The following is a 25,188-nucleotide window of genomic DNA, read 5'->3' as shown; positions in this document are numbered from 1 at the left end:
TGAAAGGGCAAGCAGAAGCTTTCCCGTCTCCTCCTGCATTGCTGACTGCATCAGAGCAGGAAAAAGTATATTTCTGGAGAATCAAGGGAACTAATTCCCCTGGTCTTGTCAATCCAAGAAGAAAAGGGCAGAAAATAGCAGGTTCATAATATCCTTTCTCCCTCAGGTCCCACTCGATTTCATCAATGCTGGGGTACTACAATAATAAAGTGAAACACTCTCTTTTTGACATTTAAGTCACTCTTTTGAAATAAGTGTGGAAGGAGAAAAATGAGTTAGGACACATTTAAATAATACTGGGTAGAGATTTGGAACAGTCATTAATTTACCCCACCAGCTTACTCATAATTAATATTAACTCAGTGACAGAAAAGAGAAATATACACTGGGGAAACAGTGCAGTTTAATAAAAAATAGTATTAATTCTTCTCCCCTCTGCATTATCTGCTAAAAGGTTTTTTTCTGTAAAAAGGAAATATGACAAGAGCTTCTCAGGGTAGAAGCATTGCTCTTGGTCAAATGTTGGAAAGCTCACATTGACTCCACTCATTTTAGTGGAACTTTCTAGATTTCTATTAATGTGACTAAGCAGAAATTGATAAAAGTCTCTTCTTCAATGGAAGATGTGCCAGGATGTTCTATGTATCTACAGTAGAAGTTTTCTTTTTCAAAAAGTCTCTAGTGTACCATATATTGGAGAAAAAAATGTAATAGTTCTTTGGCTGAGAAAGGTTTTCAGTGGGTTGCATTTGAGTTGCAGGTTATTTATGTCTTTTAGCTAAATAGTATGGTGGATAAAAGTATCTACTGCTCAGGGAAAAGCAGTTTTGCAGATTAATGTTAGACTGGTTCAATGGAGTGGATCAATGTTAGTTTGTTAAGAGATTTGCTGTAGCATTTTTAGTGAAAAGAGTTTGGAAAGGGGAGAACTGCATTTATGGGTTTGGGAACATAAATAAAGAGAGCACTTGAGCCAAAAAGAGCTTTTTAAAATGTGATGTTTAAACTTGCTGTAATCATGGTGCTATTTTCTTTGGGGAAATAATTTATATTTGCTTTCCTATGTATTACGACGCTTCAGTAAAAATACTTGTCTCTTAACATTTTTAAGTTTAAAAATTAATTTAACCTCCTCACTTATGTGAAATTCAGTGGTGTTTTGGTAACATGCTGCTAAACAGAGAGGGAAAAAATTCTAAAAATAATCTTTGACTTCAACTGAAGCAAAATTGAGGGCATGTCAGGGGAATCTGGAATAATTCCACTCAAACAGCCCTCTCCTCTCCCTGCCAGCGCCAGCATGGCGCTCCATCGCTCACATCCACCAGCTCTGCTCTGCAGACCAGATTTCTTGTCTCACATGTCGCCTTCCACAGATCTCTGTAGCGGCTCTCCCAGGATAGCTGTTCTTCACGGGCAACAGCACCCTCAGAGGCATAAAGGTTGTTTGTGTTCCTGCTGGCTGCAGGGATGCTTGGGGCTTGCTCCTTGTGAGTTCCCAGTCAGTGAAGTGGAGGACAAATTTCCTCTCCTCTCCTCTCCTCTCCTCTCCTCTCCTCTCCTCTCCTCTCCTCTCCTCTCCTCTCCTCTCCTCTCCTCTCCTCTCCTCTCCTCTCCTCTCCTCTCCTCTCCTCTCCTCTCCTCTCCTCTCCTCTCCTCTCCTCTCCTCTCCTCTCCTCTCCTCTCCTCTCCTCTCCTCTCCTCTCCTCTCCTCTCCTCTCTCCTCTCCTCTCCTCTCCTCTCCTCTCCTCCCTCCTCCTCTCCCTCTCTCTCCTCCCTCCCCTCCCCTCCTCCTCCCCTCCCTCCCCTCCTCTTCCCCCCCCCCCCCTCCCCTCCCTCCCTCCCCTCCCTCCCTCCTCTCCTCTCCTCTCCTCTCCTCTCCTCTCTCCTCTCCTCTCCTCTCCTCTCCTCTCCTCTCCTCTCCTCTCCTCTCCTCTCCTCTCCTCTCCTCTCCTCTCCTCTCCTCTCCTCTCCTCTCCATGGGGTTTCCTTCTCAAGCACAGTCATGTGGTGTCAGGACCAGAGGCAAGACATGTGCAGACCCAGAAATTAATTTTGCAGGGGGGTAAATGGGGCGAGTTAACAGCAAGGAGGTGAGGGAGTAACAGCAGAAAGCGTTGAAGAGGCCAGTGGACAGATAGATGACAGGAATGGAGGGTGGGAGATACCTGGGCTGATCTGAGAGGGATGGAGTGGTCGAGAGGGGGGATCTGAGCTACTGCACCATCTTTAAAAAGTTCATCAGATGAACAGAGCCTGTCTCCAGCAGCAGCAGAATTTTTCGGGCACGTGGGACAGGTTCACTGCGACAGTGCTGGGTGAGACAAAGTCTCTGTGGAGGGGCAGCACTAACCCAGGCCTGACGGCTGGGCACAGAGAAGGTGTGAGGAGGCAGGACGTGCCGGGGAAGTCCAAATGCTGACAGAGCAGCCAAACCCAAGCCTGCAACCAAAGGAGCCGCAATGGATGCCGGGTCTCAGGACATGAAGAACTCACAAATCATTTGGGTTTTCAGTTCCTGTCTCCTTTGGAGTGATATTTATTTTGCAAATGATCTTGAAAGAAAATGTTTGAGCAAGTGGAAAGAGAAAAGGACAAGAAAGGGATGTTTTTGTCTCTTTTACTCTTCAGTTTCTGATAGCTTTTTTCTAAAGTACATTGGGAATGAAAGATTTTTTTGAAGATCCCAGCTATTTGTTGGAAGAGCAGGACGCTGATTTGGCGTGGTTATTTTTCGATGATGCTATCAATTTCTGGGTTATCAGGTGTTGCATGTAGGTTATGAAAGACCGGGGTAAGTCTGATTTATTATGTTTCCATTTGGAGCTTTTACTACTGCGATATTCTACAATCTATTGCCAAATCTTGTACTGCATGATGGTAGAAGGCTATTGGGAGACAAATGTGGAAAACACAGCCTGCCCAAATGAATGCTAACTGCAGCCTGTGGTCTCAACTCAGTAAGAAAGTAGCTTAGACTGGATAAGGTCTGATTAAAGTCCTGAGGACAACACAACTGTTGTGGTTTAGCCCCAGTCGGCAATTAAGTACCACCCAGCCGCGTGCTCACCCTCCCCTCCCGGTGGGATGAGGGAGAGAATTGGAAGGGCAAAAGTAAGAAAACTCGTGGGTTGAGATAAGAACAGTTTAATAATTGGAACAAAAATAATAATAATAATAATAACAACAAAGTGTAATGAGAAGGAAAACAACAAGAGAGCGAGAGAGGAACAAAACCCAGGGGTAAAAAAAAACCAGTGATACAACCGCTCACCACCCGCTGACCGATGCCCAGCCCGTCCCCGAGCAGCGATCGCTGCCCCCCAGCCAACTCCCCCCAGTTTATATGCTGAGCATGACAGCATATGGTATGGAATAGCCCTTTGGCCAGTTTGGATCAGCTATCCTGGCTGTGCCCCCTCCCAGCCTCTTGTGCACCTGGCAGAGCGTGGGGAGCTGAAAAGGCCTTGACCAGTGTAAACGCCACTTTGCAACAGCTGAAACGTCAGCGTGTTATCAATATTATTTTCATACTAAAATCCAAAACACAGCACTATACCAACTACTAGGAAGAAAATTAACTCTATCCCAGCCGAAACCAGGACAACAATGCAGCTAAAGTTTCTCAGAACTTGACCAAGAAATTGAGAAAATGTCTAGGTTTCCAGATTTTCCTACATGTTTGCCTACACTTGACTTTCTGATATTTTGACCACATCCAAACTCAAAACCAGAATTCTAAAATGGATGCAAAATGTGAGGGAGGTGGTTTACATCCTCAGACTCAGTCATGAGGCCCTGATATCAGGCAAGGCTTTAGCTATTAGCCTAATAGTATTACTTAAACTGCAAATTGCATAGTAATTACACATTATATCTAAATGGAGTTTGATGTTGTGAAACAAAAATAAAGACTGCAAATTCCTGTGTAAAGGACTCTGCGTTACTATTTGTAATATTAACGTGCTATGTGGTAAGAACAGACTTTGATTACACACACTACCTTTCATTCTCCAGGTATTTCAACACATCTTACTAATAAATTCATCTAAATATTGGCAATGCAATGAATGAGTAAGCAAACATGGCAGCCAGTATGAGCTGAACAGCAGCTCACGTGTTAAGGCTCTGGGCATTCAAACCTGCTTAACTGGGAGAAGAAAGATTGGCAAGAGAGCCGGGCTTTTTCCCTACTCTTTCTGAACGACGTCCAAAAGGAGATTAAAGATTTGAGAATATCGATAACTGGAGACCAGCAAGATGAACTGTATTGAGACTTCTCATTTTAAAATATCAGCCAGAAATAAAACAACACTCCTTGTAAAACGTGCCATGATTTTGTGGGATAGAGCTTACTGGGTGATTTACTATGTTGTAAGCAACAAAAGAGCCATATGCATTAGAGCTTACTGTAAAATTAGAAACCTGGAAGATACTTCCAGGGAAATTTAAGTCAGTTTAAAACTCTTTCTGTCCTTTTGTGTTTCAAAATGGTCCCTTTCTAATTCTAAAATAGTTTTTTTCAGAACTATTTTGAGAAGAGGAAATGTTTCAGATCTCAAAGTGGGCAGTTTAAAAACCCTCTCCCTCTCCCCCAGTTTTCCTGTGAAGAGTTGTGAAAACACAACCTTCCACTTCATGCCTGCTCTGACCAGTACAGGACACAGGGGTCATATACACTAATAAAACCAGAAAAACTGGGAAAAAAATATCTTCCACAATAGCAAATGGACTGTTTTTCATTTTAAAGTGTGGCCAGTCTTTGCAGCGTTAGAGCCAATTTGAATTTTTCCATAGCTATCTGTAGTTTTTTAAAAGCTATCGCTCTTTATGTACGAAGCTGTGGAATATGACCTAGGTAACACTCAGCTACACCCAGAAGCAGAAGCGAATACCTCTTTAAGTTTCCTATGAGCCACTCCTGCCACAAGGGGTTAGCAGAGTTTGAGCTGTTCAGGTTTCTACTACTGGTAGCAAGTGTCCGCAGATCTCTGCCACCCTCTCGCAGTCACTATTAAGCTCTTATTTTTCCCATTCTGTTCAGTGTATGTTCTTAAGGGCTTCGAAGAATCAGAAGACTAAAACCAGTGGTATTTTCAAAAGCATATAGTTCTGGTCAACTTCTTATCCCACTGAAATGAATGCTGAGGTGCCTTTGACTTTTGCAAGAACCCATTTACGTTGAGGACAAGTGGTTCTGAAAATATCCCTAGGTGTATTTTCCAGATGAAATATTTTCCTTTTTTTCCTTCAAAATAGTACCATTTCTCAGTCAAGTGGAACTAATATGACTTCCCTTTGGAAACCAGTACTTGTTGTTATATCAGTGTTATTTGCCATGCCAGCGTGACTGTGAAAATAAAACTTACCACTCCAGTCAGAGCTACTTCTACTGCATGATTTTGTACAGTGGGTGAACGTGTACCTGAAGGGTAGCTGTTATTAGCCATTGCTCAGAGGCTGAGATTTTTGCAGATTAGGAGATGCACGCCTTCTCTCATGTATAGCAATTTGAAAGGCAATGACAGATTATAAAATTGCGCCAAAGTTACCAAGCCATTCAGTCCAGTCCAGGGTGGCCTGACAGATTCCTTTTCTGCCTCCTACACGAGAACGTACGCTGTAGTTACTAACCATGCGAGTGATTTAACGTAATTGTCACCTTTAGCCGGTGTGACGTGCGTGAGACAGGCGAGGGTGCAGGCTGAGCCTACCTCACGCTATATTAGGGCATGTCCCGCAGGAGCAAGAGATGGGGGCGGCTGGTCACGCAGAGCTGTGAAAGCAGGCAAGGGGCCGGAGGAGCGATGCCGACATCCAGAGCCACTGCTCGGAGCTGTGGAGCAGTGGTGGCCCCAGAGAAGGCACGGGCCCAGCTACGTGCTGGCACCGTGGCAGGGCGGCAGGGGTTGAGGCATGAAAGCTAACGGGAAATGTGGCTGCATCACCCTGGGGGCTGGCAGGGAGCTTGTGCTGCCGGTGGATTTAGCTCTGTTCCTAAGGAAAGGATGCCTCTTAGGTAAACAAATGAAAAATAAACATCACGAGCAAAAATTCTCCAAGATGCATGTAAAACATGCCATAAGAAATGTAAAGTGGGGCACTAACTAGTATCCTGGCTGGGAATCTCAGCAGTGAGAACTCCTGAATAGCGTAAATTGCTCTGTAAACAGTAGAGGCAGGCTTTTCAGGAAACATTTGAGACTGACTGGGAAGATATAATGTAGACGCTTGCATTTCCATTGCACTTCAGCATGTGCTGCGACTGCTCCGAGGAGTTAATTTCTGGAACAATAGTTAGACAGACTGGAGAGGAATACAAAATAAACAAATTTAAATTATTTCAATTTTGGATCTCAGCTATGCAATTTTAGTTCTGTTGCTAGGTGGGAGTCATTCTCCTATTACGTTTTTTTCTTTTTTCAGATCAGCTCAGGACCCATATGTTTACTTTATAGTGAAGCATTTTGAGTTTCACTGAACCTTTAAAACTGAGGTTTTCAAAATAATTTGAGAACGTCAAATCATGGGGGAAAAGCTATCTGTTGACCAAGTCAAGGGCAGGGAGTGTTGTGGTCCCTGTGCCCAACTGTTCAAAACTGGCCTTGAGTTTTCACCACTTGAACTCTGTGAACTCCCCATCCCAGGTGAGCAGCCCTGCAGTCCCCTTGCTGAGGCTCCTGCCACATCTGGGGACATGCACTGTGGGGATGTCTCCTGTCCCTGACTTGGTTGCAGAGGTCCAGGGTAGCAAACACCCCACAGAAAGGGCTGCCTTCCCTCCACCTTGTCCCCACGGGTGTCCCTCAGCCTCCAGATACTGTGCACCATCGCCTTATCCCATGCCTGCCCAGCAAGGGAGCTGTGCACACGCAGCCTCCCGCCCCAGCTTCCTCTCTTGCCTGTATTTCAAACCCCCATACAAGCGGGAGGAAAAAAAGCAGGAATTGTGGGGCTGACAGGCACAGCGGAAAAAGAAGAGCATCGTGTCCAAACACGTTGTCCAAACTTCTTTGCGTGTCCAAAGAACAGCAACGAAGCTGGTGAAGGGTCTAGAGCACAAGTCTTGTGAGGAGCAGCTGAGGGAACTGGGGTTGCTTAGCCTGGAGGAAAGGAGGCTCAGGGAGACCTTATTGCTCTCTACAACTCCCTGAAAGGAGGCTGTAGCGAGGTGGGGGTCGGTCTCTTCTCCCAGGTAACAAGTGATAGGATGAGAGGAAATGGCCTCAAGTTGCGCCAGGGGAGGTTTAGACTGGATATTAGGAAATTTTACTTCACTGAAAGGGTTGTGAAGCATTGGAACAGGCTGCCCAGGGAAGTGGTTGAGTCACCATCCCTGGAGGTATTTAAAAGATGTGTAGATGTGGTGCTTAGGGACATGGTGTAGTGGTGGTCTTGGCAGTGCTAGGTTAACGGTTGGACTCGATGATCTTAAAGGTCTTTTCCAACCTATACGATTCTGAGATTCTGTGATTCTGAAAGCTTCCCCCAGGCCAAGGAGAGGCCTCCAGCCTTGCGTGGAGAGACCCGCGGGGGCCGGAACAGCACACAGCACAACGCGGGGCGAAAGGGCTGGCGGGACCGTGGGCAGGGAGCATCTCTGCCCCGTCCCTCTCCCTGCCCTGCCCTTGTCCCTGCGTCTGTCCCTGCCCCTGCCCAGCGCGGGCGGCGCGGGTCCGGCCGTGCCGGGGAGCAGCAGGACAGTTTTGTGTGCCTGCGTGTGCGCGCCTGTGTGTGTCCCCGTGTGCGTGGTGCCCCGCCACGCCGCCCGTCCCGGTCAGCCTCCGGAGCCGCCTCGCCCCGCCCGGGGCCGCCCCGCGGGAGGAGCCGCCCCCTCCCGTCCCCTCCCTCCCCTCCCGGCGGCGGCGGCGGGGGGCGAGGGCAGCGGGGGCCGCGGGCGGCGGCGCAGCGCGGCGCGGCAGCGGCGGGAGCGCGGGCGGCGGGCGCGGAGCCCCCGCGCCATGGGCGGGCGGCGCGGAGCGGCGGCGCGCAGCCGGCCCCGCCGGGGGTAGCCGGGGGTGGCCGCCCGCGCCCCGCACCCGCGGAGCCCGGCATGAACTGAGGCGGGCGCGGAGGATGGCGAGCGCCCTCGGCCCGCGGTGGCCCCGGCGCCCGGCCCCGGGCGGCGGTGGCGGCGGCGGCGGCGGCGGCGGCGGGGGGCTCCTCTTCGTGCTGCTCTGCGCTTCGGCCGGCCTCCCCCGGAGCGGCCAGCAAGTGCTGCGGATCGGTGAGTGCCGCCCGCGGGCCCTGCGCGTCCCGCTCCGCGGGGGGCGGCGGCGGCGGCGAAGGGGGCTTCTCGCTCCTGGGCTCTTCCCCTCCCTCCTGCCCCGGGCGCTGCGCGGGGGCTTGCTTGTGCCGGGGCACCGCGACCCGCGCACCTCCCGCGGGGAGCCGCCGCGCCGGGGCCGCAGCCGGGGCCGGGGCTGCGGGCGACGGCGGCCGGGCTGCTCCCAGCCCGTGGCTTTCCTCGGCGGGGCGTTTGCCCGGGGAGCGGGGCGCAGCCCGCCCCGTTTGCTCCGCTGCCGGGCTCTGCGGGGCTCCGCGGGTGCCGCTCCCGAAAGTTTGCCCCGGTGCGCGGCGGCGGGACGCGGGGAAGTTGGGCGCGGGGATCCCGGCGGAGCGGGGCCGGGGATGGGGCCGGGGCCGGGGCGAGCATCCCGGGAGCCGCTGGGGGCTGACCGCGGGCAAGGAGGGAGTCACCGCTGAAGCGCTCCGCGGCAGCGGGTGGGAAGTGCGGCCAAACCCCGTGGACCACGGCTGTCCCCGCCGCGGGGGGAGACTGAAGGGAGTCCGGGGGCCGCGGGAATGGTTCAGTGACCTTAAAATGCATGCCGGAAAGTGCTGAGGTTTCTTGGGTCGGACCGCAGAGCGACGAGCTGTAGCCTGCGAAGGGCAGCCTTTTAAGATGGGGGACGCGTTTGCCCGCCTTTGCCCTCGGCCCCTGACCCTGGGGCGTGGGGAGCTCCGCGGGCGCTGCACGGCCGTGTAGCCCCAGCAAACAGGCATTTAGTTTTAAGTAGAAAACTCCGCACCATGGAAACGGGGCTCAGTTCACAGGAAGCCTCTCTCCCTACAGTGGGTTTCTTGTGTCAGTCAAGTGAGACAGTGAATACAAAGTATCAAATGAGTTAGGGGTTAGGAAAAAGCGTGGAGAAGACGTAGGCAGAATCTGCCACACTTCTGTTTCTCTGCCTATCCCCCTTTGCTTGACAAACACGGAACATGACACAAAAAAAGAGAAAAGAAGCTGTTTACACCACCCGGGGAGATGCCTTCCTAAAGGCATGTTCCTGTGCGAAGTCAAAGATCGATGCCTTTTGACCTGGCAAGCGTTAACTCCACTCAGCTTTCCTCACTCGAGTGCTCCTTTAAACATCAAGTGGAAGGCTCCCCATCTGCGTAGAGAGCAAGGGACCCGATGACTGAAACATTTAAATAAATTCAGTGACACAGTCCTTCAAAGTGCTGAGCAAAGGCAAGGGGGGGAAGAAAAGCTGAAGGCGCTCTGCACCTTGCAGCTGAGAATCTGTGATGAGTATGTAACTGTCCATATTCAGTGTATGCTCACTTCTTTTTTCTCACGGGATGCAGGTGAAGTTTGCTGTTTCTCTGCTCACCACCACACTGTAACCGTGCCCTGTTTGGAGCCGAGGGGAATGTCTGTGCACATGCACAGAGCACATGAAACATAAAGCTTTGTGCTTTCACAGACCGGTAAATTCAGGGCCGATGAAACTTGCGGAAGAAAGTAAAACATGTTGAAATAACTTAGCCACATGCTACAGCAGGATGCTTTGGAAATACACAAGCATCATCGCTGCTACTAGGCAGCCTTGACTTGCTTAGCTTTAATGGAAACAGCCTCTGAAGGGAAAAGGAGTGTGCCAGATTTTAAAGGGTATTTTAAAGGTATTGCTTGAACATAGTCTAAATGCTTAGCTCTGTGCAGGATGAAACCTCAGCTTCACAGCTGGCGTCAGCATTGCAGGGACCCAGGCAGAGATTCAGGATGTGCACCCTTCCCTCTGTCAACCTCCCCACTGCAAAACTTGCTTTGCCGCTTCTGTTTGGTCTAGCGAGGCTCCCAGGCAATTGCCCACGTTGCTTTTCCCTAAAATTGCTCTGCGTGGTTTGTAGACTCTCTGCTGCAAGATCTGTGTGTATCTCTAGTTTGGGTTCACTCCTTCAGTGCGGGCAACGATGGTACCCTAACACTGGTTAGACTGTGTTACTTCCACCCCAATATAAACAATGATAAGTATGACAAACTGCTCAGCTTTCAATCACAGCAACCCAATACACATCCAAAGAGGTGCTGCTGGAGAATAAATGCTCCTTGTGTGTTACATGGTTGTGAATGCATAAAATATTAAATGTATTCTTATTACTATAGTTATCCTGCCGATAAAGTAATGATATTATAAAATATTAATCCTTCACATTCGTTAACAGCAGCAAGTTTCTCTGTGGAGTCTGTCACTCTTAGAGGTGACAAACAGAAGTAATGGCAATAACTCCGCCAAGACTCTTTGTGGTAACATAATAAAATCATCCCCAAGCATTTCTGACAGTGAAGAAAATGCTATTAAGCCATCAGATTTTCTTCTTCATGTTTTAGTTAATTAAGGAAAGGAAAGCACTGCTATACAATGGTGCAGCAGTTTGCACCTGAATTAATACACTGGTAGTTTAATTGCATATTCCACTGTTAGGGAGCTTTTGGATTTTTTACAGTTTTTCTGGCTTATAATAGAAATGAATGGATTCTCTTGTTGGTATTTAATTAGTTGAGAAAGGACATGTGAGCAATAGAAATTCTAGCTGTTTCTCAGCATCTAGCTGATGACTACTTTTCTAGCCCTCTAAACAAGAAAATGAGGGATGGCAATATGACCAGTAAAACTAACTCATTAGGATAAAAATAATGGATTTTGAGATAAGATATAGTTTTCAGTCTCGGGTAATACAATACTTAAATTTTAGTGTCTTACTGAGTATTTCTTTCAGGTTCATGTTAAAGAGCTTTTCCCTTGATATATGAACTAATAGAGCTGTCCAAGGAAATACCATCTTTATCTACACATAACCCACTAGACTATATTATATAAAGGTATATTTAAAGTTCATGACCCTAATATTTTTGATTTAATACCAAGGAATTTCTAGTTTTTACACTGAGTCAACCTAACCTTCTTATCTATCCTACTTGTACCACTTGTATAAAATAAATGAACTCAAATAACAGAAGGAAGAATATAAATTCTAAATAAGACAAGCAGGCACTAAGTTGCAGAAATAGCTTCCAAAGCACTGCAATTTCAGCAGCAAGAAAATTTATTTGTTAATAGCAGACGCAGAGCTTTCTCATTTCTTACTGTACGTCCTTAAGGCCATTACAACTTCTAACTAGGTTATAAGAATATACTTTAGTGATATTACATGAAAATTTATAAATGGTAGTCATTCAAGCTACGCTCTGGATTAGAACTAACCAATAGTTGAGAAACTGTGCAAGTTATTAACATATCACTGGAGTTAATTAAAAAGAGAATGTGGCAGTTTTCAACAAATACCTGTAGGAAGTTATACTTGGATGAATCTTGGAATTAATCTCTAAAATTAACAACTCCTGAAAATGAGCAAATGAGTAATTTTTAGGTTTCATAGAAATTGCTTTAGGTGATGAAATAGATACCCTTCAGTTCATACCAGAAGTAATTTTCAGTAATTTGTGTGTTTCTGCAGTTAAATGGAATATTTAAGTACGGGTTTTCATACTCTGCACTGATTTATTCCTTACTTAAGCAAAATTCCCAATGGTTTAGTGAATTGTGTTTTCAGAGATGCAGGATTAGCCCCATAATATTTCTCTCCAATGGAGAAATATAGTTTAATACAGACACACATAAGTCAACCTAACCTACAAAATATTATTTTCTAATAAGTTGAAATTTTCAATATAGATTTCAAAATATATGTCTATATTTCCCCAAGCAGGGCTAGAGCTGTGAGGTTTTTTCCTGCGTGATATTACCATTCCCACACTTTGAGAATGGTAAAGACAAAAACCTAATTAATTTCACTGCAAATTTGCTACTTTTTGTCAACTCTTTTTGAGATTCTGTTTGTGAAGGGAATGATATTCATACACATTTGAGCTTCATTAGTGTGACATGGAAAAAACTGTATTTGGAAAGTCTCTGTCATATTTGAACATCATTAAAAATGTTAAATTTCAGAAGTATTTCTTACTAGGTGTCTACAAGTTATTCTATTCCATAATATTGTGAGAAGTGGGACTACATTTTCTATCATTAGATGATGAGACATTAACTACATTTTGTTCACCAGATCCTGAATGCTCAGTGGTTTATCATTTCACTGTAATACAATTTGCTTAAATTTCCTCATTCTACACTTAACAGAAGACTATACAAATATGTCTAAAGGATTGCTACCAAAACATCCCAACATCAATTTTTATGCATCTCCCTCCTCACTGGTTTTGACAGTACTGTACAAGTGTAAGACAGTGCAATATTTGGCTCTCATGCTTTGAATCAAGTTAAAAATACCCTGTAAAAGACAGATGAAAAATGTATTGCCAGCACCTTAGCAGGGCACTCAAAAGGTCAGTGGAGCCAAGTGGCCTCAATGTATGTAGTGAGCTCAGGGAAAACACTTGACCGCATAATGATTTCTGTGGTTTCACCCTAAATTATTAAAATCAAAATCTCATTGGTGATTTCTTTGTGTTCTGCCATTTAGGCTCGATGATGCAGAAGGGTGGATTACTTTAGGTTCCATAACATTGTATTTCCAGACTTTTAGACCGTGGAAGGCGTTTGCTGTACTGGGTTGCTCCATTGGGGAATATTAAAAAGTCGTGAAGCCAGTGCTCAGCTGATGTAAACGGGCATCCTTTTATTGAACTCAAGGGAGCTATGCTGATTTAAATTGCCTGAAGAGCTGCCTGGACATAGTTAATATACTGAGAATGATGAAACTTTTGTAATTCCCCTGGCTGACCTACCTACTTACTACTCTTCCTAATGACGGATAGGATCCAACAAAATCAGGTCCTACTCATCTTTAGATCTTGTTTTACGCCAGTGCACTCTACAGAGCATTTCTGGAGCTCACTCCCTAGGCCGAGCAACGGTGGTCATTGAGCGCATGAAGCTCGCCAGCGTTACGGTGACCCGTTACACTGTCAGCTCTTGATACCTCAGTAGGGGTGTTTGCTGGATGGCTCTGCCGTGGCCAGAATGTCCTTATTGCTGGGGCGGTGTAAAGTGCTGGTCAGGATTTGAAGAAACTATAAAGGAGACCTTCACTTTCCAGAAAATTGGTGGTTTGTGTCTCTGTTGTCAGAATATACCTACGTCCTAAATATCTGCTTTAGCATGAAATAGATGAGCTGTAAAGGCGCATGATAGTCTTCAAATAGTCTGTAATACTGTGGCTTGATGATTATGCAGCAGGCAGCCAGCCGTTCAGGACTGTATTAACAAAAACACCGAGCATGAGTTGCTTCTGTCCTGGACCACTTGTCAGTAAACGTTGATGGAGAACAACAAAGAAAAGGTCCCGAGACCAGAAAATGAAAACTAAGGAAGCAAGGCTGGATTTGCCTAGCTTGGACCAGAGCTGGGACGGTTTACGCCGTACTGATGGAGATAGAAACATTTAAAAACTAGATCATGAAGATATGTTAGTCCTGCATTTCACATCTTGGGAGATAGGTGGTTAACTGTGGCAAATTTCACGTAGCTATCATGGTCAAAAGTCAAATAGCTTATAGGAAAATGAAATGGAAAGCAAGCCAGGGCATTGATATCTGTGCTGTCGTATTTTATTATTTTCTCTTAACTTATGCAAGGTGTATCCTAATGTGGCCCTGTGCAAAACGGGTCCATAATGCTGCAGTGAGCTCCAGGTGGGCAGATAAATAGGACATCCTGCTGTGTTTCACCAAGGCTTCAAATGCATTTATGTAACACATGTGCATCAGTTCCGACTTTGGTAAAATACAGGATGAAATCTTCAAAATGAAATTGATGAAATAGGATGAGAATTTTTCATCAAATATTTTGTTTATGCAAAACGGTTGATACTTTACCTAGCACTTTTTCAGTTAACAATTCATGCACAGTACAATGATCATTGCAGGTGGAACAATCCTTATAAATAAAATAAAACTAAATTTCTTTGAATGTCTTTTCTTCCTTAATAGCCTATTTGTAGTGTTCAAGTGTAATAATTTTTTCTTTAATTCCTCTGACTTTCCCATTAACGCCTAATTTCACTTATTTAGAGGGCATTTGCCTCAGCATCAGTTCTTGCTGTAACTATAAGCTCCTCCATATGGCCCTGTCTTCGCTTAACATTTTCCATTCAGACCGCAAGTACAATCTCAATACTGTTTTTTCATTACAGTCTGTTTTGTATATCCTGTCAGTAATAAACTTTAAATCCTGCTCCCCCCACAATATTTTGAACAACTGCCTCTAATCTTCTTTTCTCAGAAAGGCTTGATTTGACCAACTAGACTATAGATTGTACTGCAGTAAAAAAGAAAAAAAATCCTATCCAAGAACTGATTAGTTTTACTCCACAGCTTTGGATCTGTAACCTGCAAGCCCGGTATGTCCTAGTTTTTGGTTGACTTTAGATTTTAGTTTGCAGTAATGAGTTTATGATTTTGGGAAAGCTTTGCCGTGGGAATGTTATTACCCTTCCCTCTCTCTTTCTTTCTCTTTCTGCTGAAGGTGATACAGTATTAGCTAGAAAATGATTAGCTTTCAAATGATGAATTTGCTTTCACTGAGCAAAATCAAAATTCAAAATTAAAACTGTTTCATTATTCCAAATAGGCATCTTTTTATTTTCAGCTAGAGGAGTGAGTATCTGATAGGACTGCTAACATATCTTTTTTTTTTTTTAATTCCTCTGACAGTACAGAAGGTTCCTTATATTACCTTTACAGCTTCACCTGTACCGAGACATTAAAGTAGGGTGGCACAGACACTGGGAAATGTGAATCAGTTATATGGCCCATCAGTATGGACAAAGAGTTAGAAGTGGTCTCAAAGGCTCAGTTTTGAGCTTCTTTTCTTGGGTCCATCAGACTCTTTACAATTACACCTTCTACTTGTTTTTTCCTTTGGGCTTTCAGACTGTACCACCACAAGTTTAAAAGAGGAGCGTTATAAATTCTGTTTAGTAGTGAAATTGTTCCCACATTCTGCCAGCGGATCTGCACACGCAAACTTGGTCTATTTCAAGGAAAATTTTGTTTACAGCACATTGATTCTGGCTGGGGTTCAAGACCAGCCATGCTTCCATATTGCTAAATGGTATGGAGGTCCTGGTGCAATGCTGAGTAGGTGGAAGCGACAGTCAGAGTGCAGAAGTACCTCCAGAAATATGGAGCAGGACTTGTTTTGAGTAAGCAAGTGTGCGAAACTCATTGTTCTACCTACGTATGAAGGAGCAGTGAAACCTCCCACGGCCGTTACGTCCAAGCAACACTTCTGCTAGAAGTGTTACCACAGATGCTGAGGCTTCGCTTTGGCTCCAGGTGGAGAAGGAACAGAGCCCTCCCTGACTTCAGTCGTACATCACTGAGACCTTAAAATCACTCTTGATTTTTGCATGCTCTCCTACAGAGGAAAAAAACCCAACAAGCCAAAACCAACAAAAACCCAACACTTCTTTTTTTTTTTAAAAGATCAAGCATGCTAAAATATAGCAAGAGCCATTCACAACAGTGTAAGTAATACAGACTTTTCAGTTCTAAATGTTTTGGACAGAAAAAGCAGGAAAAGACACTAGCGTATGCTGTAGATCAAAGTGTTTGGAAAAGAAAATGCTATTTTAAAAGAACAACGTTAGGTAGCTATAAGAAAAGAAGAAAAAAATTTTGAAGATATGAGTTTATTCTCTTCCCCTGGGATGAGCGATGGAGCAGAGTCCTGCCAGGATGTTTATATGGCGCTTGCTGCCACTCACTTCTGCTAAAGATCACCTCCCTTTCCCCTCCCAGGGAGAGATATGTCATTAATGTCCTCAGCATGCAAGCCAGATCCCCAGGTGAGTAATTAGGCTTGCCTAATCTGCCACTGCTGTTTCTGCAGTTAATGGCAGTCTGTATGTCAGCCCAACATATCCTAAGTATTACTTTAGTTGCCTCCTTCTTTAATGCTAAGTGTCTTCTCCTACCTGAGAGCTTTGCCCTTCATGGTCCATGAGAGCGCACACACAAGCCAGTAGGTTTCTAACTCTGCTTTCCTGCGGTGAATAGCAAGAGCAGCCCACGCATCTGGGCTTGCAGCTATGTCTCTAAACTGGCAAATTGAAGGATGCTACTTCTCTTTACGAGTCTTGCCTCACTATAGCTTTGCCTAGCTATAGTAACACTACTACTGTATATTGTAATGCAGTAGAACAATTAAACAATGAACAACTACTATGAATTGTGCTATCTTTAGGGGAAGCTGGGTTATATAAATTGGGTTTAGCATGATTCTGCAAGACAGTACTGAGAAGAAAAGCTGTGTGTACCTTACATTCTGGGATCATATAATTAGAAGGCAAATCCATGGAAATAGGTGCTTTTGGGGTCTACTGTGCAATGAAAGGTTGTATTGAACTAGTTTCCTTACTGCTTTGTTGCATGTAGTATGAACTGTGTCATATTTCAACAAGAATTGTAATGAATAATAACAACACTGAGATCTTCTGAAGCAGTAGAGCTCAGAGTACTTCACAAAGCACATACAATTAGTTTTATTATGTGACTGGGGAAGCCGAGGCCAGATAACTGAAGTGTTTTGCTGGCAAACTTGTGGCAAAGCTGGGAGTGACTCCAGGCCTCTCAAGTGCCATCACCCCAGACCTCTGCCCATGGCATCACAACTTTGACATTTCCTTATAGTTTGTATATTAGGTAAAGATTTGCATAGATCCTTTGGAAATTAGTAGTATGAAGTGCTAAGTGCTGCTGCTACAGAGGCCCAGGTGTGTTTAACTAAACAATTTATAGGTAGGTGTTTTATGGCCTGATGGGTTTGCACACACTTGGACCTCAGCCCTGGATGTCCAGTGCAAAGCAGACAACACTGAAGATTTTCCCTGACACTGGAGGATTCTCTGAAGAACCAGAGCATGTGCCTTCCTCTCCTGATTTGGGTAGTGGCCAAATATTAGGTGCTGTATCTGACATTAGCCAGAAGCCCATCAGAGGCCACCAACATCCACGGCCCCTGGAAGTGTCTTGTCACTGCTCAGATTTCTTCTGAGCATCTTTTCATCACGGTTTGCCATGTCCTCTCCAGCCTCTGGCTTTGCATCTGCTCAGCAGAGTGGTGTTCTGCTGAAGATCAGGCGTGGTAAGTCTTAGCAAGGGACAGACACCTTTAGGTACAGAATAATTTCAAATTTTTTCCCTGTTTTGGCACTCCCATGGACTACTCCGCTATGGCACACATGACCTCTGTAATTATATATATTTCAAATACAGAAACATTTTGTTATTTATGCTCTTTCTAGAAGGATATTATGTACATTGGCAAGGCGGTTAAGTGTTTTACTAGGCTGTAACTCCCAGGCAAATACAGCAAGCTGAGTGAATTGGCCTGACTCGTTCTCTTGCATCATGTTTGTTCCAGCACCGTGTTTCCCCCTTCTCCCCCAAGAAAGGGTCTAAGCAGTTGGAAAGAGGCTTTCAGAGCACTCGAGCCATATGCAGTGATGTAGACTGTACCATCAAAACTGTTGAAGTCTTTATCAAATATTCATGTGTCCCTATAAAATTCTACAGCCATGCTAGCTAGGGATTGACTCTGGCTTCAGGAACTACACATCTCAGTGCTTAAAATCCTTTACTTTCACTGTCTCAGTCTCATCCCTGATGAAGATATGGAGAACTGAAAATTAGAAGCACTGAGATGTAAACATCCAGAGGAAAAAAAACCCCAAAATACAACTTTTGCTTTCACAAAAATAACCTTTTCTCTGCTTACATTCAAGAAAAATACAAGAGAAGCCAAAGCCATTTTAATCCTCCTTCCCACTGTGCAAACAGCTTTCTCCTAAATGTCTTGGGGACCCTGTGTCAACCCAGTCATTTCTATAAAGGTTATGAATGGGAAGCTCAGGCCTGATGGAATGTGAAAAGTAGTTTACGTGAAATAGTTACTTCATTTTCAAGGAACTGCAAATTAATCCCGATTTCTCTGGAATGGTCCCAAGAGATTAATCTCAAGACATCTGAGCCCATATCAAGCTCAGAGGCTCCCTATCAGTAGTCAGAGGAGAGGAGGCCAGGTTGCTGCAGCAACAGCGTGACATATGTAAAACTCTGTTTGATTATGTCAGTATCACAGAGAAAGCTGTTTAAAAGTTAGGTCAGGTTTTTTAGCTGTACTATATTTTTCTAGAGACTGTCAGTCACTGTCAAGTTGGCCAATGAGTCAAAATGCATGATGAATAATTTCAGCGATCTCGTGTGGATAGCAAGTAAGCTGTCCACATAAAATAATATAGTAATAAGCCATTGGAGAACTATTAAAGAACCTATAATAAGCCACTTAATAATTCTTCCCTGCAATTTGGAGACAAATAAAATTATAATTTCTGATTAGAATATTTTCATGTTTTGTTTTTGGATGCTTTTATTCATCTTAGGGTTCAGAAAGAGCATAGGAAACTACTTAAAAATGAAACAGATGACCTTTGATAGTCTGTTGGAATGGGAGATGAATGAGTAAATGTCTTGTACAGGACGCAAGAAGGACGTGGAGTCGCCGTTGTACCATTTTCCCTTATGATTGTTCAAATGTATTTTGTATGATAAACAGGGCTCATGCTACACAAAATTGCTTTGTTAATAGAATCCTATATCCGCAATTTATTCATCCATACTTAAAAATATTAAATACAAGAGACTATAGTAAAAGAGTGCAGTAAATGAGGCAGAAATCCTGAAGAATAACGTCCGTAGTTAGGTAACAAAAGATGGGATTTTGAAGTTGTTCAGTCAATGTTAGTTCAATGTTTCCCATCTTCTGGGGTTTTGCTTTTTAATCTTACACATTTATATAAAAAGCTTTTGGTATAATTCTCTGTCACTGTGTGAGAAACAATCAGAAATGCCAGGAACGTTCCCCTCACACCCTACGGGCACGGCTAAGATCCGTAGTGGTACGGGAGCTATGCAGTGCGGGATGGAGATGTGCCACCCATCACCGGCAGATATGGCTCTTCTCCCTGTGGACCTGGCCCTAGAAGAGGACGAGACAGCTTCTGTTGGTGTTTTTCCAGAGGTGTTTGGTGATGGGAAGCTGGCTAGCAGCACAGCTGAGGGGCAGTGCAGGCTCCTGGCTCTTGCTGCTGCAGGCACCAAACCAGGCAAGGGACAGGCTTGTTTCTGCTGCTCTGGGCAACATGTGCATCGTGCAGACAGGTACGGTAGGTACTTATCTGGCCGCTGGTAAAAAGCTGTCACTGACTGCATTCGCAGCACCAGGCCATCAAATTTTAAGTCCCTGCATGAAGATAGTCTTGGTGAAAACATTCTCAGTGAAAAGATAATCAGAATATTTGTAGTTTGGGCAAAAAAATGTATTTGTTATTCTCAGGAACAGCTAAAACCTCCTGTATGCAGTCTGAGACAGCTGCAGGATAGGGGAAATGTCACTTTAGACGGCTGACATTTGACAGAGTTATCAGCAGCTCCAGACAAGGTTGCATAGTGGACAACGTCTGGAGTCCTTTCTTATTGCCGGCTGCTGCAAGGTCTTACTGACAACGCTTACAAAAGATGAGGTGGAGCTCCCGTGTGGCAAAGCTCTTTTGCCTTTGCTGGGGTGAAGCACTTTTAGCACCTAAGTCACCAGCCAGCATGAGCCTTGCCAGCCTTGTAGGTCTGATCTGGATGGTCCAAGTTTCAGGTCTGTTGTCTGGTGAAGGACCGTGGAAACTCGAGGTACAGTGGCAGGATGGTGACCTGTGGCAGGGCAGTCTGGCTTGTCTGAAACAGGCCTGCTAGGACAAGCCAACACGGGCTGTTCTCCTGACACGTTGCACAGTGAAATACTGTGATCTTTACAGCGACATGCTGTTTCCTTCACTGGAGCTCCGTCTGCTTAAATAAACTCATTAAAGATGGGCATTTGTTCTGTCTTGAACGAGTTTCCATTTGTTTGTCTGCTAATGGCCAAGTAGTGCAGAAAGAAGTACAAGGTTCCCTGCTTCTCCATTTGGAACCAGTCCGGGGAAGGTCCCCCTGAGGACACACAGCACTCTTGTCCATAGCACATGGTCCCTAAGCCCAGTGGCAGGGAACTGGGCAGAGAGGGAGCTCGCCGCAGAGAAAGGCTTAGTAAGCAGCGCGTATAAGCCAGCATGTGGGGGGGACTTTGAAAAGAGACTGCTTGGCTTGTGACTGTGCTGAGCTTCACTGGGGGTGATTTGCCGGTCTGTGATCCACCGTTAAGCTGCCGCAGTAGTGGTGTCAGGATGACTTCAGCGCTCTCTGCTGCACACAAAGCCCCACGGAGCTGAGCGGATGCCGTGGAATGCAAAGTTCAATGTGCACGTGACTAAAGATTTTGTCCGCGAAGCCAAAGGAGTCCACGGTTGTAAGGAAGCCGAATGTCAGTGCAACTCAATGCATTGAGTGGACCGCTTCTCTGTGCAGGAACCTTTAAACTTCCTGGCCTTGCCCTCTCTGTTTCTGCTTCCCCTCTCTCTGAGCGTGGAGATGCTCAGCTCGCTCCAGCCACGTGCTCTGGCGTGCAATTCGATCCTGCCACCAAGGCCGCTTTCAGAATTTCGATGTAAAAATGATGTCTTTCTTCTTGCTATCTTTGATCCAACAACTTGTACACAAAAACCTTTTTATTCTTCCAAAGATGCTTCCTTTCAACTATGCCAAACCACCCCAAAAACTTATCACTGGGGCACTGCAGCTGAAGTCTAATACGAGCTGATGCTTTTCCAACTGTAACTATCTTGAAAATTTTCATTTCACGTCCAAATTGTTTACTTATCTGCTAGAAACATATGTTAAGAGAAGTTAAGGCTCTGTTGCCCAAGGCACATTTTAATACAGGGGAAGAACTGCTTCAGATATTTCACATTACATCTTCTAGCTTTATCTGGTGCTGTAAATTATAAAGCTGCTCCATTGAACTGAATGAAGATTAAATTTTTGAACACTGTTTTCTGAAGAATGCAGATTTTTCTCTTTGAAATGAAGAATCTGTCCTGCATCAACGTGGCTCACTGCATGCTTTGCTGCCCAAGCCTTTCTTTTTTACATTAGGGTGCCAGGCTGTTCCCTGGGGACCATGTCCTGTCATTGATCCATGTACTGACATTAAAAAGCATCTGCAGATGGAGCGAGCGTGGGATGTGCCCTGAACAGCAAGTGGTCTGAGAAACTGTAATCCTTATGCTGTCATCTTGAAATCAGAACTATCATGAAGGAAAATCGGCAAGAAATGTTTATCTTCTCATCTGCATAGACCTTCTCCTGTAGATGCCCAATGTATGTGTGATACACAGGTGTGTTTTAAAAAAAAGATTGCCTGCAGCATCCAAGTGAAATACTTATGCACTGCTGTTTTACTTAGATGCATGCCTCTATCAGGGTGAATTACTGGCTTCCAGCCCTCTTCTCTTCGCTCTCCCAATGTGGGGATATCTCATCTGTGTTTGTTTCCTTCTGTGCCTAACGCAGGGCCCTGTGAGGAAGCTGAGTGGGTGCCTCCTTTAAAGCAACGTAGTACCAATAGGATCGAGTGTTGCAAACAGTTCTGTTGCCTCTGGACCAAAGGATTAATTTAGTAATGTTTCCTCTTATGAATTGTCTCCCATGTATGCACACATGCACACAAAAGCCAGACACTGCAGCTGCCCCAAACACTGCTTGCTCAAAATTGCAACACAACTATCTGGTGCAGACGCTTCATGGGGCCGGAGGATGTTAACCAACATGGGAAGAGCATCAGCGTCAAGGTTCCCCATGGTCTCTTCTCTGTGTCGTCCTCATCACCTTCATGAGGGGGAGTGGAGGGGAGGACACGGTATCATGGCATCTTGTTTCCTCCCACCATGGCAGCTGCACTCCCCTTCTTTCAGGAGCATGGAGGAGCAAGAGCATCTCCTTTCCATTGAAGAGAAAGCAGTGGTGGCAGGCAACGCCTGGGACTGCTGCAGGCAGCGTTTTTCTGGGTGAGTGGGTTGAGGCCATGTCCACCCTGTCAAGTTCTTCATCAGCAGAGACACTCAGGGCGTGCAGCATACGTCTCAGCCTTTTCAGGAGCACTGGGGTTTGCACAAAATCAGAGGAAGAGAATGAAAATGTTTTTTACTAATTAGATAGCTACATGCTTTATGCCCTTTGGTTCTTTGCTTTAAATGGGAGTATTTCTGTGCGTAAGCAGATTACTTCTGTGTTAATCAGGGTGTTTCAAAGCCTATTTTATGTAGGCAAAAGTTAGTCCAGTTTTCCATAATGTACTGAAATACTTTGCACAGCAAGATAATGAGAAAGGGTGATGAGGGAAAAGATAATTGTTCTTTATAAATCCAGAATAATTAATATGACAACTACTGTTTTAAGATGACTTGTGTACTAATTTATCTCTACAAGTCCATAAGCAAAAGGGTGATGAGATCCCACCTTTTTTTCCTTCTCACAAAGGTAATTTCAGGAAGCCGCTGTATGAATCTTTGTCCTGAGTATTTCTGTGAGTGCTAAATTGTTATTATGCATTGTCAGTAAACGGGTGTAATCTTGTTTCTGGGCAGCTGTGCTTATCCTTAGGACTTTCCCTCTTTCCTGTGAGAAACTTCATCAGAGTCAGTCTTGATCTGTTTTCTGGGTTACATATTGTTTTACAAGTATCATGTGCAAGAAAACAAAGACTTTAGAAATAATGCTTCTGACTTACTGAAACTGCTCCCAGAAACAAACACAAAACGCTGCCCAGCAGTGAGGAGTGAGGGGAAAAGTGTGAGAAACAGCCCTGCGAGCACCGAGGGGAGAGGAGGTGCTCCAGGCACCCAAGCAGGGATGCCCTGCAGCCCCTGGAGAGACCACGCTGGAGCAGGTATTGCCCTGCAGCCCCTGGAAGAGACCATGGTGGAGTAGACAGCCACCCTGCAGCTGTGGAGGACCCCAGGCTGGAGCAGGTGGATATACCCTGAAGGAATTGTGGCCCATGGAAAGCCTATGCTGGAGCAGGTTTATCCTGGAAGACTGCAGCCCATGGAGTCGACCCATGCTGGAGCAGGGCAAAAGTGTGAAGAGGAAGGAGCGGCAGAGAGGAGCTGCTATGGAATGACCGCAATCCCCATTCCCCGTCACCCCTGTACTGCGCAGGGGGGAAGAGGTAGAGGAGTCGGGAATGAAGGAGTGAAGCTGAGCCTGGGGTAAGGGGGAAAGGTGGTGTTTTAATTTGTCTTTGTTTCTCACTATCCAAATCTATTTTCATTGGCAATAAATTAAATTAATTTTCCCCAAGTTGAGTCTGTTTTGCCCGTGACAGTAATTGTTAAGGGACCTCCCTGTCTTTACCTAGACTGACAAGCTTTTTAATCTTAGTTTTCTCCCTCTGTCTTCTTGAGGAGGAGTAAGAGAGCATCTGCGTGGGCATCTGGCAGCCAGCTAAGGTCAACTCACCACAAGTAGGATGTGGAAAAATTGAGAAGTATTCTTTCCATGGCATTTATATTGGAATTGCTCATTTTTAGCAACTTCTAGTGAGAACAGTGTGAAGCTACTTCTCTCCAATGACTTTTAACTGCTGTTATAAGAGCTGGACTTTCTTAGGTGGGAGCTGAGGACTGAGCTGCTCAGTGATACCAGATGACTGTACATTTGCACAGTAAGAAATGGGATTTTTAAATAATTTAAATAACTAAGTTAGTTTATAAGATTCAGAGCAAACTTTGCTGGGGGGCTTTAATTAATGCTAGAATTCCTGGCTTTTGTATTTGCAATTCAGCTGTTTGCAATACCAAGAGCATATTTTATCACAATTCTTAAAATGATGCAATGATTCATGGTATTTTATAATGAAGCAATATGAATGCACATTTGTATTAGTAAAGTCTCTTCATTGATTATTTGACTCATAATTCCAAATCCACAGGAAAAATCTGAATGAAATGTAGTTACTGCTCATACCAAATTGTCAGTTTTTATATCTTGTTATCACTGCTGAATTAATCCATATTGGAGAATTAACAAGAATCAAAGAAGCATTTTGAAAGGAATATTCAACATAGTTGCACATTTTAGAATTTTAATACACACAACTCTATTCCTTCATTACTCCTCTAAGTTAAAACAGAGACAGGTGGGATACAAAGAGGTGATGGTCAGTCATATTTCCGATTTAACCCCATGAAAGCAAGGCTTGTAATTAGAATGTTGATTCCTACTAAGTAAAGTAGTGCTGACAAGCCCCTTCAACATACATTGTATTTAAAATCCCTTCCTACTTTTGGCCAGGGCTGAAGGAAGCGGACACAGACTTTTTCAAAGATTCAAATCTTTCTTCGAATCTTTGAAATTCATTCTTTGAAATGAATCTTCGAAATCATTCTTCCATAGCAGTCAATTTGTCATAGACTTCATTGACAACAGGTAAAGCCCAATGACTGCACATACAGCTTCTCCAGGAAGTTTGATTGACATGAGCTTTAAACTGCCTATCTTTATCAGATTTAACTGCAAAACTTCTTTGAAAACTAAGCCCTCACTCTTATCTACGAGTTCTTAGAGAAAATCTGTGAGAAAATGGGGTACAAAATCATCTCTTCTGATTCTCTGTCCTTTGTTTTAAGTGACAGACCACTTTTTCCCAGAAAAAAAAAATGACCCAAAGGCTATTTCAGCTCTGCCTCTCCCAGATTCAGTGAAGCTGCGGCAGTTTACAGTGATGAGGTTCTGGCAAGTGTATTATTCTGACAGAAGAGAACAGCTGGGCAATTTACTGCGGTTCATCCAAACTGCAAATGAAGGTTCTGGGTTCCATTAGTTTGAGGAAATCAACAGTAAAAGGCCTCCTCCTACTTCCTTTTTCTCCAGCTGCTGATTTTATCAAGGTCTTCCACTTTTTTCGAAGGTTTCCGATGATGTTAAATTAGGAGGAGCTGTGGACTCCCTTG

The 25,188-nt window shown here is 44.7% G+C and overlaps 1 protein-coding gene across 1 annotated transcript in view; it reads left to right on the top strand.

Moving 5' to 3' along the window:
* The first annotated feature begins 8,076 nt into the window (after positions 1-8,076).
* GRIK1 (glutamate ionotropic receptor kainate type subunit 1) overlaps positions 8,077-25,188 on the top strand; it is a 177,207-nt gene continuing 160,095 nt past the window's right edge. Inside the window, exon 1 of the mRNA XM_072851856.1 lies at positions 8,077-8,227. Within this exon, the coding sequence (XP_072707957.1) occupies positions 8,077-8,227 (151 nt within the window). The remainder of the gene's footprint in view (positions 8,228-25,188) is intronic.

The sequence above is a fragment of the Ciconia boyciana genome, chromosome 1, assembly GCF_034638445.1.
Source record: "Ciconia boyciana chromosome 1, ASM3463844v1, whole genome shotgun sequence".
NCBI classification, from domain to species: Eukaryota; Metazoa; Chordata; class Aves; order Ciconiiformes; family Ciconiidae; genus Ciconia; species Ciconia boyciana.
The sequence above is the reverse complement of the archived record's forward strand: the minus strand, read 5'-3'. Positions and strand labels throughout refer to the sequence as shown.